Source organism: Battus philenor, unplaced genomic scaffold (genome assembly GCF_028537555.1).
Source record: "Battus philenor isolate CCGP_79_NKW_IND1 unplaced genomic scaffold, ilBatPhil1.0.hap1 SCAF_8, whole genome shotgun sequence".
Taxonomy (NCBI): domain Eukaryota; kingdom Metazoa; phylum Arthropoda; class Insecta; order Lepidoptera; family Papilionidae; genus Battus; species Battus philenor.
Genome location: NW_027181748.1, coordinates 10,497,293 through 10,518,487, shown reverse-complemented (window position 1 = coordinate 10,518,487; position 21,195 = coordinate 10,497,293). Strand labels below are relative to the sequence as shown.

The window sequence follows — 21,195 nt, the reverse complement described above, 5'->3', positions numbered from 1 at the left end:
TTAAAAAGAGGTTTTTACAAATAATAAACATCTTTTCAAAAATTATGTACTTTTAATGTAACACTTAACATATTCTCACAGTTTTATTTCGAGTCAAATTTAATGAAATATTCAAAAATCGTTACATTTTAATAATATATATAATTTCGGCGTCTTTAAATGATATATTTATAACTTATCTCTTTTTGTCTCGTGGATACCATTCCGATACTATCCTGCTGACCTTCCTTTTCATTATCCAACTTGATGCTATCCAATTCTATAACAATTACATTAACTTGTATAAGTAGAACGGAAAGTTTTGCTATTCATCTTAACTCAGTATTTCTAACCTTATATATATTATACGCTTTTTCTTTACTTTAATTTTATTTGAAATCGAATAACATAACACAATGTCAGACAAAAGTGTGAACTTTTCATTTTGCTTAATAAATTGATTAAATAATTTCATATGTTATGTATTGTCTTACTGTGTTCACGTTCGATGATGATTCTAGCAAAAGGTCACCGGTGCAATAAGTGAACAAACAGAAACATAAGGCGAACCGATACTAGTATAGTTGAAATGCGCACCATCAAATACAACATTGTGTCTTCGCATAATGTCAGAAACAAACGTGTAGTGAGTGACACTTTTTGTCAAGCGTGTACAAACACTAAGTTTACAACTTTATATAAACAAAGTCTAAATCTGTTTTAATTGAATCAGGAGTAATATCCTTAAAATATAAAATTGATTATGTTAGTTACGTTTTTATATTAAAAATGGAAGATCGTCATATTAATACATTTGCATTATCTTTTGAAAATAATCGCGTAAGTATAAGTATGTAATTTATTTTCATATAATACAATTACCTTTTAATCATTGAAAGGATTTTAGTGTACATCTAATTTCATTCAATGTTATTGGAATATATTTATAATGTAATGTTATTTACCAACAAGTAGCTTCAGTAGTTAAGGTACAATCAAATCAATCATTTATGGTTAAAAGTCTGTTTTTTTATTTAATTTTTCCATAATCTTTTATAACTAAACTTATTATTCTTAAGTTAAATTGAAATTTGCTTGCTGCTTTACAAGTAACATTTTTAACGTATAACATTGTTTTAACTTCATATCTATTTGATATTAAAATATCATTTGGAAGGTTACGGCTTAATTGGATTTATCATTAGATACACTATTAGACTAATATGATACTTTATTTAATTATACCTTACATAATTCAATAAGGATTCCATAGAAATTTAGTATTGTTGTGGATGTTCATTGTCACTCAAAATGTAGGAAGTTACTGTGTTAGTAACAATGTTAGTTGATTATATACTTATATTACTAAATATTAGTATAATCTTGTGTTCCTTCCTTGAACTTCATTTTCCCCAATTTTCATTTATTAAATGGATTGTTGTAGTGATGAAATATGGTGGGTGTAAGAAACAAATCAAAAATAATGTTTCATTGTATTCCTATCACCATTACAACTTAGAACTTGTTACAATTAATAAAAAAATAAAGTGTGTTTCAAATCTTAGTGTAATCATGGAGGAAGATCAAAACTTTCATCAGTTCCTTAAGGTATTATTACACTTAAAAATATATGCCTATTGTTCAAAATAGATTTCATTAATATTTAGTGCATAAACAGTATGTTACATACCATATTAAAGCTAAGGTCATAAAAATATTAATTGTTAAAAATAATTTATTTTTAACACTAGTTCGAGTGATCATTCATCTGTTTTATTTAATTATTTGTTATCTATTAGATATGGCTCATGAAACCAGTGACCTTTTTTTCAAATGCATATGGTTTTCAAATATGGAACAATATTCAATTAGCTGCAGAAAGTTTTAGTCAGTCAAAATTATGCAAAATGAAATATTGAATGTTCCATTTAAATTATTTTTTAATATTATAATAACATTAGTAGCAAAATCTAATTTCATATCAATAGCTTATATTTTAAATTTCAAATATTGTTAGTATATTTACCTTATTTGTAGTACTAGTATGATCTGTCTTATGTTCTGCTATATGAATCTCACATTTAGTAATGGCCACCAGCTGCTTCTGTGTTTCTTTTTTTGGACTATATTATCGGCCCACTGTTTATCTGACCTTTCAATGTTCCTTTTGCCTGATATTGGTTGTTTCCACAGTGAAGTAATTGTGATCCAGAGTGACAGAAATAACATTTGAATATAAATGCTTACAGTTAAAAGTTGTCATGTATACTGACTCTAATTTAAAATAGATGTTTTAGTACAAAAAATATTTTCTACAATCACATCATAATATATTAATCAAAAAAAAAAAAAAATTTTTAGGCTGTCATGTTAATAATATTTTATGGCCCTCGTTTTTGGGGACCGTTCCACTATCATTTTTTTGGAACAAGGACTGATTTCAATAAGTTTTTCAGTATAGATTTATTTATTTTGCACAATATCTGGCTTTCTATCTTCTTCCTTCTTCCACATTTTTCTTATTCCTTTCCTTTACATACCTTCCAAGTATCGCGCTCCATCCTTCGCCAAATTTCTTAAAATATTGCTTTTGTATCCTTCTTTACATTTTTTTTACAATTCTCATTAGATCGCCCCAATAATTTATTTCTTTTAACTTTTTATCTCAAATTTTAATTTAATTGTTGAGATTAAATTGTTATTTAAAAAGGGATTTAGTTTGATAGTTATTTAAACTGATATAAAACTTAAAGGCTTTCATAACAACTTTTTTGTTTTGTAACTCCATTTGCTAAAAAGCAAGTAAGTTAACTAATTCCTTAAATTGTTACCAAAAATAGAATAAACTATTAAGATAGTTATCCTAGATAGAAATAAAATAGAAATATAAGTAATTATTATTAACAATTGAAGCTTTCTACTGTTTGAGTTATAATTATTTCTTCAATGGCTTTGTAAGTCAAATAGTAATTGTAAAGCATTGGCGGCCAGATAAAATTTATCATTGCGCACTTGCTTTGAAAACGGTTGACGCGCAAAAGCTAGGGTTCGAAAATCGAATTTTAAATATTAATATCCTACCACAAAGCTTGTATGTCGTAACATTGACATATTAACGAATGACAGATTTGTAAATAACCTTTTAACAATATAGAAATATATATATTAGGATAGAGTCTATCTACTTCGCGTGGCCATTGTAAGTAATTTTTAACATGAAAGAAATAATCTAGCCAATTTTTAAATACAGCTGTCCTAGTTACCAGTGCAGTAGTTAAAAAATATACATATTTTAATGAACGCCCGCTCAACACCGCTTGCGGGTTTTACTGACCTCTACTAGGTGAAAGAAATATTTCTACCAAATTTCAAGGTATCCATCAATAAGGCGGACAGACGACCTTTTTAAGGTCGTCGAATGACGCTGGATGCAGGCACTAAACCGGTCTTATTGGAAATCTATGGGGAATGCCTATGTCCAGTTGTGGACTTTCTATGTCCAAAATCAGGGCGATGACGACCTCGTCATTGCATTTTAGATGTCATGCAATTGGCAGGTCCCTTGGGCGGACGATTTATGGTGTCAGTGGGACCTCGATGCGGTTTGACACGGAATACGAACCTCTAGTAATCCGATTCAACTTCGCTAGAGAGAGAGAAACCTCGGATCAATTCGTTACTATTAATTAATTATTGAGAGAAGTAACCTAAAAATCTACGGAGTTAGGTAAAATCTGGAAAGGTTTTAAAGTTTTTATAATTACATTAATTTATTACATCTTACAAAGACCACGATTTATCCCTTGAACCAACATGCCCTGCGAAGCGTAATAAATGCAAATGAAATTATTAATCAAAAACATAATAACGTTTCAAATCAACGGAAATTAAAACCGAGATTTAAACTGAAAGTGCGATCTTTATTCGTTATTAATTAATTGAATCGCTTGGAGCTACTGAAGCAGACTTACTTTGCCCACATTTAACCTCTCATCGTTTCGATCATATTTATCGACAATTAAGAAATTCCGTCGTCTTACATTAAAACTCTATGTACGGATAATGAAGTTTTATTAAAGAAATAAGTTTTAATTTATTCTTAACGAATAATGTTACATTAATTATTTTATTATTTATGTAAACAATGTCAAAATGCAATAGTTATAAGCCAAATTGGGTAGATTAGTATACACTAAATTGAATTGCTTCTTTTTTTGAGTTTGGTTAATTCTTAACAAAGAGTATTTGCTCGTTAGCATTGCATACAGCTACACCAGGTTTGAGGTGTCAGCGCGGAAGGCGCTTGGTCTTGACATCTTCACAGAAGTTCCATAAGCACTCTAGGTGCTTAGGAAATTTCTATTGAAACCGCCTCATCATTCATTGCATTAAATTCCGAGGCAGGCTAAATTCAAGGTTTAGGAAAGCTACATGGGTTGAAACACGATTAGCATTCCAATCGCTTATTTGTCGAATTTATCGACTATTTGGAATATTTTTAATACTTTTAAATATCTTCAATTGCATAGAGACTATTTAAGTACTTTTTTCTATTATACTTAATATAATAATAATTTGATAAGTATAGAAATACCGTTGTTTTAAAATGTTACGGGGATTTCTCTCTGAGATTGAAACGGAGATGAGGCCATCCGTTTACAAACGAAAGTAAATGAAGTAGCCCAACGGATTGGCAATTTGAAGTGACAGTGGGCAGGCCGGACGCCGCTGGATGGAGGTCACTTCCAACCGGTTATATTATAAAATTATGGAGGAGGACGTCCAGCAGTGGACTTTCTACGGCTAAACTGAAGAATATGATACTGCTACTTATTATTGTGAAAAGATTGTTTCGATAAGTGTTCTTGTCAGACGCAACAACTACTAAGACTTCATAGTCTTAGCTAATGCTTATGAATAACGCAATTAACGTTCTTCCGCCATTTCAAACAATGTATATTACATTTAGGAACTTGACACTGACATTTGTATGTATGTTTAAATATGGATTTTTGTTTACACGTTAACTACCCATTAAATAATAATTGTGCCGTTTCCATACTATGGTTGTCTGTAAGAGATCAACAATCTCTTACCATCATTGTACTTTTTTGTTTATAAAAATGAAACTATTTATATTTATTCTGGGATGTACAATAAAATATATTGAATTAAATTAATAATTTGCTTTGCATATTCTTTATGAAAGACTTATTACAATAAAGATCTACGGCAGTATTTTTATGTATATCCAGATTACATATTAAAAAAAAGAAATCAAAAATTTTCATTGGCCGTTGTAGTAACACCATTTAAGGGTATTTTTCACTAAGAAATTTTTAAAGCTTTGTCACGTTCATTGCCAAAGTAGAGTCCGTGCTTTTTATTTTTAAAAATACCGGTTGTTCCAATTTGGACACTAGAGATAAAACGATATTAGAACTTGCATATATTGTTATGTTACGAAATAATATTAAGTATTACTAAAACCTTCCAAGTTTTAGCGGTCAAACCCAACGTAATATTTGTTTTTTTTGCCGACTTGTCATTCATTTTTAAAATTATCTATTTTTGTCAAAACAATAAAAATTAATAATTCTTTTGGTACGTTAATAAACTGATGACCAATATTACTAAATTAAATTAAAAATAAATTAACAAATAACGTTTATCGGTCATCTCTATCGATACGTTGTCATCCTCAGCAATGGAGTACACTTGAAAACTCTCGGTATAAATGACGCAATGCAATATGAACAATGTGAACACGACTTTCCGATTTGATTTGTCGCTATTTTCTGACTGTTGTATATTTGTTTTCCTTCTTTATAATTATATAATATACTTAATAGTTTAATATTAATGTCACTGATACTTTTAAAATTATTTCAAATGATATAAATAAAATTGTAAAATATTACAAATGTAAAATCCATTTTAATTAACTTTTTTTATTACAGTTAAGTTATTGTGGCCAAGACTGCCAAAAAATACCGTCTGCACTATGGAATATGTACGGCCCTAAAGTACAATATTTAGATTTAAGGTATGTATGTAAATGCTAATTACACTGGCTATGGCGCCTTTACACCAAAACTCAGTAATTTTTATGTGCATTTATTATATTAATCAAGTACAAACTCGACGGACACTTAGCAAAGAGTTCAAATAGCAGTAAAATAATGCTCATTTAAGTGCTATATTTATTTACATATTCGTGTTATAATCGACTAAGAATCATTTTTAGTAGTTAATAGTGTAAGTCATGACAAGTATGTCAGAAATGGCCAATTTGATTGAGCTTAGAATTTAACCCCTATAATGGCAACATTTTACTTAAAGCTACAAGAGTTACAAATGCGATTTAATCTTGAAAAAGCCTTTAACAAACTCAGAAGAATTTAATGCTTTCTTTATATTTACGTAAATTGCATATCGGAATATCAAATCTTTGCAATATCCTCATGAAATATTATTTTGCTACAGTTTCACTCTTTTGTGTGAAATAATTCCGTGAACTTCCATTGAAGACGAAGGTATAAAAATGCCTTACCTTGGATATTTTATTCCTTTGTTTGCTAAGCCACAAACGTGTGGGTAGTGTTCTATTTAAAGATTGTCTTATCGTTTTCCTTATCCTTTTTTTCATTTGATGTTTCGGATAAGCATTATTGAAGTGAGGGCTTCTTTACCAAGGAAATACACAATTCGTTGTTTCAACTGATAAACGCCCGCTGACAGGCCTATCCCTCCCCCAAACCAATCTATGAGAGATATATAGCACAATCACCAGGCTTGGCAAGCGGGTTGGCGATCTCAGTATGGTATAGTAGTACGCAGAGGATGCTGTTGTCTATACTCTGGAAACTTATTTGTGTGCTATCTTATATATTTAATGCACAAAGTGTGAATTATAAGAATGTATCCCAAGAATCGAATTTGTAAGTTTTAGTCATTACCGCTGGGATACCACTACTCTAATACAATAGATCGAGTCAAAATAATAAAAGAAAATAAACACATGGACTTTTCTAAAAATGAAAAACGTGGACAAGCTATAGCTAAATCTCGTTTAAAATTCTGTCCGTTGCTTAGAATTTTAGAACAAAGCCTATTTACATAACGGTTTTGTACCTTTTAGAGAGAATATGAATTAAACCAAATATTCGGTGATGAATTTAAGATAAGTAATTTGTTGTAAAGTTTTAATGTATTCGGTATACGCTTTTGTCTAGTCAGGTTATATAAGTTATAACTTTTGGTAATATATGTTAGATGTGTTTCTGTAAACTATTTTATTGTGTAGCACATTATATATACATAGATAATTGTATTCTTTATTGTACACAAGGAAAGAAATACATAGGCTTATTACAACTAAAAAAAATACAATGGGCAGTCTTTTCACTCAAAGAAATTTCTGATAAATAGTCATAGTATAGAAATATTGACAAGGACAAGTAGCGGGTAATCGTCGTGAATATCTTCTTTTCAAGAGATTGACGTCCTCAACAAGACAGACCTCTTCCAAAGATTGCCATGTAGACCGCTCTTGTGCTAATCGCATCCAGCGACTTCCCTGCGACCTTGATCATATTGTACTAAGTGTAATGAAACATAAAATTAAAAATAATTCAATACTATTTTGGATAAATATGTCAATCCGATGAAACGTAATTAATATACAGTACTCGATAATGAGGTCTGGTATCACTCTTGACTCTTGTGTTACTTTATTTATTACGTGGACATAATACGTTACCTAAAATTTAGATATGACCAAAGTATACGTAAACATGTTACGATAAACATAATCTTGGTGTACTGATCATACTCGTACTTGTAATAGCCGCTACGGAATTATTTTTGTTATCGTTCTCTGAAGATGGCTTGTAGTGCGTAGAATACTAAAGATATGCTGAAATTGTGATGTCACTGCATTTACCGGGGGGCCTACCACACACTTACTCTACCGGCTAGTATTCGAGAAAATTTTGATCCTAACGATCATCTGTTGCACGTGCAACATACAATACATAAATTTACTTATATATGATTGCTTATCGACGTAAAAGCTCTAAAGGTGTGAATGCAGGCCTGATTTTCTATTAATTAATTTTTATTATAAAAAATTCAAAGGTTTCAGAAATAATGACTAACCTAACAATAATATAGCAGAAAAAGCGTTCATAAAATTCGGATTACTACATAATAAAATGAATTGTCGCTTACTATCGGTTTCTGCAGACTTTGTTTTGTTAAGAATTTCGCAGCAATCACTTAATACAGGATGATTGGAAATAAGTGTAAAAGCTGTTTGCTTTTTTAATGAAAAAATACCTTCAACCATTTAAATCTCATAATCGATCACATTTTGTATATTGTTTGTTTTTTAATCCACTTTATTTTGTAGCACATATTGGTTTTCTCATATGAGATCATATGTCCTTAAATTACACGAATAAGAATCATAGATCGTTTGTCATCTCATTTTATTTTTAAGTTTACATAATTGCAGCGTGGAGCTAACCTTTTATAATAGACACCAAGTATCATGGTATCTTAATCCTCATATTATTAATATGTAAAAATAAATTTAAATATTGTGAAATATAATTGTAAAAATGATCTGCTTTTATATTAAAGAGTAATTATTTTCAGCTATAACAGTATTGAAACACTCAAAGGATTGGAGAACTTCACAAGGTTACAGGAATTAATATTGGACAACAACAAACTGGAAGACAACGTCAGATTTCCATTCCTGCCATCATTAAGAACCCTTTCATTGAACAACAATAAGGTATTAATTGAATGTCAACACATCTTATATCCATTTTCAGAGATACACCTGTTTACTACAAAATTATTTTAATTATATAATTCATTTTTTTTAAATACAAAAGGCTATTTTAAAATTGTGTGTTATCTACGTAGTACATCCAATTATTAGATTAATGAACAAATCATCATTTCAGCCGTAATACGGCTTCTGCAGGACATTGGCCACCCACCAGAGATCTGCAGTAGGACCGGCTGAAAGCTGCAGATCGAAAATTTTCTGACGATCTTAACAAGTTCGTCTGTCCACCTTGTGGGTAGACGTAGATTGTTACTTCAGCTAGTTAATCCACTACACTATGTCGGTTGCTTTGTTTGTCCACGGATCTCTTTCTGATCATAGCTTATTATTAAAAAAACCTGAAGCATATGGAATACGAGAAAATAACCTAAAATTTACAGGACACAACAAATATTAACACTGTGTCCCAACACTAAATTCGAAACTACACTTTCGTCCGTGGCTAAAACAATTCAACATGGAGTACCTAACAGGAGAGTATTTTGAGCCCTCTCCTTTTTTATGTACATCAATCATATGCCTAAAGCCATAAATCATCCAGTAGTTTTATTGTTGACAATAGTACTGCTATATTTAAAAATGGTGAAATCCATACTTCGAAACTTGACATTTATGAATTTTTAGGAAAAATAATTGAATGGCTTAAAAGTAATAATCTGTTAATCAATTTAAATAAAACGTTTTCAAAAAAAGTTATTATGGACTTTTGAAAATAAACGAAATAATAATGACGTAAACCTAAATGTTAAATGTAATGACGGAGTTATAAATGAAACTAAGATGACTAAATTATAGGACTCCATCTTGATTTAACTTTGATAGCAAATTGAACTAACTATCATACGCGCTGTATGTGTTACGAAAATCAGCAAACACCTCAACACTTGACGGCCTGTCATAGGCTCGTATCATCCACATTGAGATATTGCATAATGTTTTGGGGCAATTGCAGATGTAAATTTGACATTTATAGCTCTAAAATGGTGTATCAAAGCAATTTGTAATTTCAAACCAATGGACAGCTGTAAGCTATATTTCAGAAATTTACGTCGTACGTGTACGAGACTGCTGTGTTCACGAGGGCTAATATACACTCGCACCAATGACTTGCACATACTTTTGGTCGATAAAGCATCTAAGATTTTGTACAATTATTTATTAACATATTTTTACGCTACTAGGCATGACACATTTGGACTATTATTTTGTTTTGTTGTCACCATATTTGACATCTGTTTATATAAAATAAATGATTTGATTTGATCTTCATTCCTGATTCGATCTAGTAGGAAAATCCCTAGCATAGCGTTTTCCATTTGCCGTTGTTCGACTTAAAGCTTACTTATGAAATAAGAATCTTAAATAACGTCGCCTGTAACGTCACCTAAAAATAATAGATGTCGAAAATTCATTACACCAATGAAATTGTTCCATTACTACGTAATTGACTTCGGTCAAAGTGTATTTCCGTACAAAGCGAGCGGTAAATGCATAGATTGTTCTCTATTCATTGCATTCGAGTTAAAGCGAGTGAATGCCATTACCAGCGTGCAAGATGTTTTAACTATAAAGTGAACTGTAGTATTGAAACGATTTAATACAACTAGTGTTAATATTTTACATTGTTGACCATAAATCGGACATTTTAATATTTATTCGATGTTTGCTAAGTCCTATGTCCACTAATGATAAACTTACGATTGATGACGGTGGTAAGGATTAGGTACGTCTAACACGACAAGAATACGTTGTTACTGTTTACGCTGTTATTCTGTTTGCTACGTTTAAACGCGGTATGTCCGTTTGTAAATTTCCTTTCCTTGATCTGAGACTGAAGTGAGTAGTATACATTTAGCTTAGACTTCTTTACAGCAGCTAAACTCGACGATTCCTTCAGCAGTAATATCTATTATAAAAACAATGATTCCATTGGATTGGAAGACCGCCAAGCTTTTGTGTAATCGTCAGGCGCACTACAGCATTTTTGGCCAAAGATCCGTTTTCTTTTGTTACAGCGACGACTAGGTCTTTTTTTCAGTCCTTCTTTGCAGAATTTTGCGTGTCATGTTTTTTTATCGCATACACATAAGCCAAATGATTTTAAAATATACATTTTTTTTAATTTGTCTGTCTTGCCCTGTAAGTTCAAATAACGACAGCATATAAAGCACTCCGAATAGTATAAGATATTCACTCATTTTTTTTTGTTAATAATTATTAATTTATGAACATTCTTTTTCGCTGTAAATCATTTGTAAAATTTATCTTTCTTCTTTTACTTATATAATACAGGGGACATGCATCTCAAAATACATCAAACTGAGTCAGGGTTTTCGCGATGTCTTTAACGATTTGTCCTTAACATTGTAGACAGAGAAGTAATTCGTCGCCGAGCTTTATTCACACTTAAAAACTTTTACAATATAATAAGATTCATAAAAGTTTCATGTTTAATAAACTTTTTAAATTTATGCAATTATGAAAACAAAAATAAATGCATGATAATTGTAAAACTTACACGCAAGTATATTGTGAAAGTGTGAATTTTCTGATTACATTAACATTTACGACTGTTTTGTATAAATAAGCATTTTTAACTGTTTGTTAATGTTTTATAAGAATAATATTAGCTACATTACACGTTGATAGTTTATAATTTTCTTTAAATTGAAAATGAAATGTCTCTAAAAGTTTAAAGTAAGATTACTCTAAAAATAACATAAGAAATGATAAATTTGCCTATGTTGCTTTTCCTTATTGCTCTTGTTTCTTTAGCTGGCGGATTTAGAGGGATTGATTGAAAAGATCAATGAATATTTGCCTGGCCTTACGTACCTGAGCATACTGCGTAATAAGGCGTGCCCCAACGAACTCTCGGACTGCGATAAAGATGACTCCGACTATCAAAGATACAGGTAAGGTTAATTATCTCTATAGAAGGTGATTGGTTATATATGTAAAATATATAAATGTATAGCTAACTTTTGTCCAATAATATACGATGCACCCTGTACAAAAGTCAATGTCTTTAGAAATAATAAGTAAAAGCAATTTCAAAATTCGGTTTAATACAAACTAACAATAATTATTATTTAATATGTATTAATTACCTGTATTGTTTATCTGTCCTTGCAGACTTACTAACAGAAGTTATCAACCTGTTGCAATCCAATGGCAAAATAAATTAATGTCACATATTTCAGAATTATCAATCACTTTAGTGTATAATATAGAAAATAGGAATAGACAATGGCTCCTTTTAAAGTACACCTATTTAAGTTACACCTATAACCAATAATAATGTGTTCCAATAATATGTTCATCATCATATTTTGTGCGTATGTACACGTATGATAACGTACTACCATTTTGTCTGATCTTGTTCTGATTTGTCTGATGATAAAAAATCTTTTTGCGGTGTTAGTAAAAATAAAATATGCACATATTCCGAACATTAAATATGAGTCAGTTTTATAAGGAAGTGTAAGGTTGTCAAGTAACTTTACTGCTTCCTAATGTAATATCAGGTTACTGTGAGCGACCACACAGCGATTTTTTTATGGTTTCAGATTCGATGCGAATAGGATTTTCGTATTCTTGTAACAAACGATTTAGTATATAGCTTTATAACTCTAGATAATCTTAAATAGCAGCATAGTTGAAATTAATTAGACACTTTCTCACAGCGCAAATGCTTTCCGAAGTGGTCCGAGGGATGTTATTGGTGTAGAGCGTGTATAGAACCGGCCCCGGTGCCGTAGGTGGGAGCAGATACCCTCAACGCGATACTGTAGTGTTCTATCGTAAGTCGTAATATGCGACGACCTGCTATACCGGCATCTACGCGTCCATTAGGCCAAACTTTGTCGAACGTTTTAGTAGTCGATAAAGATGGCTCTCGCGTTGGATCCCATCCCATCATTCGGTTGCCGAGCATGTGCTCCTTGATACAGCGCACTGATGAGTGCAGAAGTGTTTAACGCCAAAGCTAAACTGTTCAAGGATAAGGAGTTATTCCGCCTCCATAAATCTTCCAAGTCGAACAAGATTTATCTTTCGTAGATTTTCCCAAAAGTCTAGAATACTAATAGGCCGATGGGACAAGGGATTGGTTGAAATAATTGAGCGCTTCAAGAACCCTATGACTTCCGCACTCTTCCACTGTTTGGGAAGAATCCGTTGGTCCGTAAAAACAAGAACTGGAACCTGGATTATGTCGGTCGGGAGGAAATTGGTCACCTTATTGGTTATGCTCTCGGAGCACGGCGCTTTACCTAGGTGTAAATTGCGAATGTCATCCTCAAGTAATCGCATTTGCCCGGATCTTTGGGGTTTAGCAAAGTCTCCTGGTAGCGCCTTTTGACTTCACAGTCCACCTTTCGGAGGGAGTACGGATTTAAGGGTAGTGGATTATTCAGGCGATAGAAGCGTGGCATGGTTGAGCATGATTTCTCCTTTGAGGGATTTGGGGATCTTCTATAAGGCGAGATGGAGCGGTTTGATTTCCAAAATAGTGTCATTCCATGTCTTATTCCGAACTTAGATGATGCGCTCTCTAGCTTCACGCATCGGAAATTATTTTTCCCCGGGATTCGTTTTGAATAATCCTCTACGACAAATTATATATGTCTTGTGAGTGCATCGATGGCGAGGCGGTTAAAACTTATTGCTTCTTAATAAACTTACCAAATATATAGCTTCATTGAAAATAGTTGTAAAGGCTTTATAGAGGTGAATGTTTAGCACAATCTCTGTCAATTTATGTATGGTACACAGTATCGAAACATTAACATATTGTAATAAAATACAGATAATACAGTAATAAATTTTGCATTTAATATTTGAATTACATTATATCAAAATTAATTTTTATTTACTGTCTGTTCTTACAGACATAGTGCCAGAAGCAGAAAACTTGTCGCATTCCTGTAAAAAAAATTATTAATGTTACATATTTTAAAGTAAAGGCTATTTGCTGACAAATGAACTAAACACAACACCCCTTTACAGCTTTTATACATATTTACAATGATCCTCTACACCTTGCGATATATTATTTTCAATTACTTACATTAGATAATCTATGTTTCCTGTGAATAATGCTGACAGCAAGCCGTAACTTTATATTAAGACCGAAACCCATATAATATTTTCAATCCTGCCATGTAAATCATTTCTCTTTTATTTATTCATATTATCAGTACATAATGAGACCTCGAGATCTAAAGGTTCAAATGGAATGCTAGAAAAGCCAAAATTTATTAAAACCAGAAAAAGATTTAAGCCACCTATGATGGCATCCTTCAACTTAATTAGCTACGAGAGTTCAAAACGCCCCTGACCTGCGCCCACAACAAACTCAGACGGCTTTTTGTAGTCACATTTACAATATCCTAAACACCTAGTGTGTTTGTAGAATATTCATTCCCAAGCTCTATTATTTTAAAATTCTTTACAATATTATGAGATATCTTTAACAATAATTGTTTATTTATAGACTTTTTGAATTGAAACAGGGTAGTATATTGGTAATTTTTCGAATATTTTTTCTGGACAAGGGTCATTATATTAAACATTGTCGAAATTTTTCGCTTATTTTATTTCGGGGTCATTTGCTATGCAAATAAAATACGTAATAGATTTTGACGAAATAAACTTGTGTAAATTTCGGTCCACTCGGCCTCGTATTACTGTAATTTTTTAAAAAGGCAATATATTTACGTTTTAGATAACCTCATAAGAAAAATACCATTAGGGTTAAATCATAACATGGTAAAAGCAAATTTATGCTACATTTATGCTACTTTTCTGCGAGATAATGTGCCAGGGAAAAATTCACGAAAGTGTGACAAACACGTATTGTAAAATTACTCCCGTCTTACTGTTACGGTCTTTTGTTATTATACACAGGAAAGATAGGTAAATATTTAATATTTACATTGTCAACGAACGTATTATCATCCGAGGCTGAGTGGGCCGCGAAATTTATATTCCGATAAATATTTTTTGGATATTGAATAAATATGTATTGCGAAGGAACCGATAGAATACCGACTTTAAAAACATGTCTCAGGTAATAGGTAGATAGATTATAAATAGCCTGCACAGCCTCTTTTGTTAAATTAATTTTGGTGGCAATTTCCCATAATAAAATACTGTAATACAAAATGCTATGAAAATAAGATGGTAAGGTAATGTATAAAATCTTAGCTATAATTAATGTATAATACAATTATAACTAAGATTGTTAGAGTATTTTGGCACTTGACATTTCATACTGTACTATTACTATCTTAGGAGATAACGAGGTGTATGTTCCGGAAGTTTGACCGTAACCCGTGACTATCGTCAACTATGTATAAATATTCAACTTAGCTTAAATGATGCAGATATTACGTCATATACAAACTACGTAAGCTGCGCTTCTTGGACTCGAGGGCGGTGACGGCGCGCGAGTGGACTGAAGCCGCAACTCGCGGCGAGTTCACAAGAGTCCGCCGTCCACCGCAGATGCAGACACAGGCGCCTGCGCAGCCTCCGTCCTCATCGCTACGTCCCATGCCCGTTGACTTCGCTTCGCTGGGCAAACACAGTGGTACGTACGCAGTTACACTTATTCCATCATTATCATTTCAGTCGTAAAACGTCTACTGCTAGACCTCACTCAGAGATCCGTACAGAAGCTGCATCCAGCGTCTACCTTAATAAGATCGTCTATTCATCTTCTGGGTGGACGATCTTCGCTGCGCGTGCCGATCCCCTGTTTTCACAAAATTAATGCCACAACGGCCATCTGTTCTGCACTATGTGACTTACAGCCATTTCAAATTACCAATTCGCTGTTCTATATCAGTTACTTTCGTTCGTCTACGACACTCGTCTTTAGGATATGATCGCGTCAAGGAATCCCAAGGGGACTATCCCCTCCATGGCACAACGAGTGACTACAGGCAACGTCTTTTACTATAGAATAATATGTCTAAACGATATAACAGTTTGGCATCTCCTAATCCGGTATCTTAAATAAAAACCAGACCTCAGGTACTCAAGGAACTGCCTCCTAAATCGTGTGAAGCTATAATTGCTAATAGACAAACAGTATTTTTTTAATTATTTAAAATTTGCACAGTTCGTCGTCAGTAAAAATGTAATCAAATTATAATAAAAAATATAAGAATAGTATTGAAATACGTGTGTTCTCGCGATGCCCTTGACTAGCGCAACTAAATAGAGCGTCCGCCTAAGAGCTTCGCGTCGTTCCAAACTTAATTTCAGCAAGGACGACTAGAAATTTACCTAGTTAGAATACTAGAAGTATTCTAACTAGGTTAATTTTTAAATGACTCTATTAAAGTATTTTTTCAATAACTAAAATGATTGGATATTTATTCGTGGACGTCATAGTAACGGCAAAACCGTAATATTTCAAGACGCTAGGACTTTTTGACCTTACGTAATGATGTATGTTACTCATTAGCAGTATTAAAATTTTCGTCAAGATTAATTAATACATTTCAGAGGTTTAATGTGTTAACCATATGAATATTATACACAAATAATTATTGATCACAAAGTACGCCTATGTGTATGAACACGAGAAACATATCCATATGTAGTGCTACCTAAACCGCTTTACCGCACTTTAGGCAATTGAGGCAAAGTGGAGGGGGGGAGAAAAAAGCATGAGCACCACCGTGAGCATTGACGGCGGGCTAACGGAACAGAACGCCGACACTCCCCAGTCACGCTACATACCTAAGACGCGGTACAGCAGTTTTGGTAGCATCCGAGATATCTACGGCTTAGGGCAGCAAATCTCTTTGAGAAATCGGTTTAAACAGGTCAATATTCTTACAGTGACCTTAGAATATGTTTATGGTAATATTTTGTATATTTGCAATAATTATAATATGGAAGAAATAGGGGACGTCCATAGTGTATTTACTAGGCACCGTGAAAAACTCGCTGTGCCAAAGTTGCGACTACAAAAAGTTTAATTCGTTTGTAAATCAGAATCAGATTTTTGTAACAAAAACAATTTTTGTAAAAAAAGTCGCAAAACATTATTGGACTACCTATAACAAAATCTCAAAAGCGTTAAAAATTAATTGACAGAAAAAACTTATTATTCAATAAACAAATATTTAAATGATAAGGTTCATTTAGTCTATATTTGATATTTGTTGTGGAGATTTTTCATACTTCTTCTTCACAACTATAACACCTTGCAAAACAGAGAAGAGTCAAAAATAAAATAGTTCTATTGAAAGTTCTTATGTTGAATAAACGCATCTTTTCTTTATAGTTATAAATTTGTGAAAGTGTAACTTTAAACGTCTAAATTCTGGAATGTCTACCAAACATTGTAATATATCCACTACCTTTTTTTGCTTTCGGAAAGTCATTTAAGCGGCCTTATCCTAAAAGATTTATGTTGAGTGAAAAACACATTAGCTACGTGATCCATTAATTATATGTGACGAAGGCACCACTAGAGCTCTTGTGTGACCTGTATCCCTGTTTACTGATATCGTTCATTATTCTTATATTACATACACTTTATACATATATAAAATTCATTGACGATTTCGTGGATAAATTAAATCACCCTAAAGTCAATATAATAAAGCGATATGACGGCCAATTGTCCTTCAGTTGAGTTATTTCTCATAAGATTCAAATAAATAAATAATTCACGTGAGACATAACTTTTCAGTATTCCATAGAGAAGAGCCGAATACATGTTCGGGGCTGACGATTCGCTTAGCAGGTTTAAGGTAGTCCCCTTGCAATGCATTAATGTTCACCTTCATCGACCAGATTCCTCCAGCTATCTAACACAATTTGGAATGATCCTACTAATATGCCGAATCTTTTGATGATATTTTCGCTCGTAACCATAAACCCAAAGACAACAGACAGATTTCGTTGCTACGAATTTATTCTCAGATATTTTGTTGATACTACCTATTAGCACTTATTCGGCTTAGTTGTGTGAACTATAGGTATATTTGTTTCCGACATAGAAACGTAAAATACAAACAAAGAAACTTTTTTTATTTTTAAACATTTTAAAATAAAACAGATTCAGATAAAATCCACCTACTAAGTCGAGGTTCATCCTCCCTATCAGACAATCTTCAATCAGAATAGTAGGGGATTCATCTCGGGAGCCCTAGGGCGTTTCATCTTAGGATCCCACTTATTCCGGTAAAATATATAATATATCTACTGCCAAAGCGCTTTCTGCTAATTCAAATGTAGTGAAGTTATAAATATCAGAAACTTACCAGAATTTATAAAAGACCAAAAATTAATAAATTCTTAATTGTATTTCTAATACTTTAAATTAATATATTATTTTGCATTTATATTTTCGTACATTGAATAGAAGCTTGTTATAACTTATTCTAGGCTTCATAAAATTAGAAAGTTTTTAGGCAACTGTGTGCGGTATTACAATAGACTTCACTTTATTTACTTAATGAATAACATTTATACTTTAAAATAAATATAACTATTAATAATCATTAAATTTAAATTCCAATCATAATAAATAATTTCAATGTATGGAAATGTCAAATGATAAATAAATTAAAAAGAATTAAAACCAAATTCATTATTATAAATCATAAATCATTATGGACCTCAACGGGTAAAGGCCTCCACCATTTAGCTCCACATCTGTCTGTCTTTTGCTTTGGTGATATAGTTTTCACCAGCTTTTCTTTTTATTTCATCAATCCATTTTTTCTTTGTTCTACCCGTTAATCTTTTATTTGTTGGTCCTTACCAGGTAGTTACCACTATAATAATTATCTTATCTAATTCTCTATTAATTACTTTTTTACAAATTTAAAAAGATTGTTAAATAATAAGTTAGTAAAATATCCTAGTGTGAACGATTTTTAAGTAATGATAGAGCTAGGGGATTCAATTGCTCTAAAACTGTATTAAGGGTATTGTAAAAATGACCACAAAAAACCCGTCTGAGTTTATTGTGGGCTCCTCTCAGATCCGGACGCGATTCAGAAGTCAATCCTATTCGAGTTTTTATCAAAATTAATGACTAAATAAATAAACATTTATGTCTTCGTATCTGTTTTACAAATTGACCATATTTCTATCACGTAATTCCGATAACTATCATGTGAATTACATTAACATAATATAATTAAAACAGCGAATCCTATCTGAAATTGTGTAGAGATATTCGACTTCCGAATCTCTGTAAATTCGTTAAAATACTCAATACCTTCATAATAGAGTTATCGGTTTTATGGCTTTATAATTAAACAAAGATAAAGCTCGGAATGGAAGCACTCGAATAGTTTGATATAAAATTGAAAACATGTTTTGTTTTTAGAACCTTGTCTTTTTTTTCATGATGATTAGTTAAAGGTATAAAAGCTTTAAAAGAGTTAATATACAGTTCTTCTGACAAAAATCTTTTAAGCCTTGTATAATAGAACATAATAAAATAATATGTATTGCGATAGAATAAATATAAATGTACGATAAACGATTATTATTGTGTCTTTTACCCAATCCTGTGAAGAAAAAATTATAATGGCCCGAGCCGGAAAAAAAACGTCTAGATGGTCGTTGATATTAGTATGAAGCTAATGTTCGTCTCAATCATCCATAAAATGTACACAAAAAATTAAGTATGTAATAAGTAGCAGAGGGCGGGTGCAACCAACAGCCGTTGGTGCAAAAAGGTTCTCAAGTGGCGGCGACGTTCCGGTAGACACGCCGTGGGTCCCCACTACGTCGCAAACCGGTCATCGTAGCGTTCTTGGGGGAGACCCTTTGCCTTGATGTCTTGGGCTATATATTATACATAGTATTATATATTACTTGTATGAAACATAAAAATTATAAACAAATACTAAAAAAATATTAGTCTCATCATCTCGTCTGGTAATAAAATAGACAAAATTTTTAAGATGCTCTAACAAAAATATGTTCAATTGCAGGTGCCTACGGAAAATGTCGATACAAATACACGGGTAAGCATTCCGAGGGCAACCGGTTCATAGTCAACAGCGACTTGTGACGAATATCACGATTGCGTCATTTGTCAGAAATTTGAAGCTCTATTATACAACAATGTGACGGTTGAACAAGACTAATTCACAGTTTGCGAAACTTATTAGCGTTTTCATTGATCTCGACGTGATCTAATAAAGTTCGCTTGAATAATTACTTCAATGTCAGCTATGGAGTTATTTTAATGACGATCTGATATTGATGTTATATGCTTTGCAGGTCACCAAGAAATCAATAAATAAAAAATAAAAAAACTTTATATAGGGATTTGTTATAAGTGTCAAAACTTTAAAAGGCGTGAATGTATATCTCATTTGCTGTCAATTAATGTATGGTACATCTTACCCAAAAATTAATGGTTAAAGACATTATAAATAAACTAAGGAAAAGCAATTTCAAAATTCTAAGTAATACGATTTAAAAACAATTATTGTTTACTACCTGTATCAGACTTTACACTGCCAGAAATAATCGGCCTGTCGCATTCTAATAGTAAAAAATAATGTGCCATATTTTAGAGTGATTGTTTCACAGGTTTATTGGATATTGGTATAAAAGCTTTTTGAGGACAAATAAACTATATATTCATTCCTTTAAAACTTTTAAACCGTAGTACTTTATTTCTTTTTAAGCCAAAAGATTTATCTCCAAGCACAGTGGTCGTGACTTTACTATAAAAATTATGGTTACCAAAGGTTTTATAAAAAAACCTTACCTTAAAACGAGATATTTAGTACTATAAAAAATCTGTTAAATTTATACATGTATAGTATAAATAAAGTTTTGTTTATCACTTGTTTGTATTTTATTTTTTCTCCCATCATCTTTGTTATTTAAAATTAAACAACCGTTTACTACCTTCTTCGTATTAGATAATGTTCGCAAGTGTTAACATTAACGGCTTCCACGATTTCTAAAAGTTTAATTTTGTTTTAGGATTCAAGGTCTTAAAAACGTAAGTAGTGGAATTTAAAAAGTAGTGATAACAATAGTAACTTCAATAACTCTTCAAGCATTTTTAAAGCAAAAGTTTTCAATGCCAACTTTTCTCTTCTCAATAACTTCAGCACATCTTTCTTTTATTCGTCACAGTTTCTATCGTCCCTTTCAATACTTTATTTTCCTTCCTTACATCGCTTTCGCTACATTCGTAACTTCGATTTCACCGCCAGAATACTTTTAACATTTTTATTTTTATATTTACGTTTGTTTATTTTTGCATTCCAGAGTTAATTTAAATTTTTCCAATTTTATTTTGTTTAGTTCTACTATTACTCGACTAGGACTTATTTCAATTAATT

At 31.9% G+C, this 21,195-nt stretch overlaps 1 protein-coding gene across 3 annotated transcripts; it reads left to right on the top strand.

Annotated features, from left to right (window-relative positions):
- Positions 1-554: 554 nt before the first annotated feature.
- On the top strand, positions 555-20,633 carry LOC137931627 (leucine-rich melanocyte differentiation-associated protein-like). Of its 3 annotated transcripts, none has more exons than XM_068775082.1 (6): positions 555-819; positions 5,940-6,025; positions 8,641-8,782; positions 11,618-11,757; positions 15,232-15,437; positions 19,822-20,633. In XM_068775082.1, the coding sequence occupies exons 1-6, from the start codon at positions 769-771 to the stop codon at positions 19,899-19,901; spliced, it is 705 nt and encodes a 234-aa protein (XP_068631183.1). In that variant the 5' UTR covers positions 555-768; the 3' UTR covers positions 19,902-20,633. The 3 variants fall into 3 exon arrangements, with proteins under 3 accessions (XP_068631183.1, XP_068631185.1, XP_068631184.1); XM_068775084.1 differs by having other exon boundaries at positions 558-829; XM_068775083.1 differs by lacking the exon at positions 555-819 and adding an exon at positions 1,527-1,587.
- The last annotated feature ends 562 nt before the right edge of the window (positions 20,634-21,195 follow it).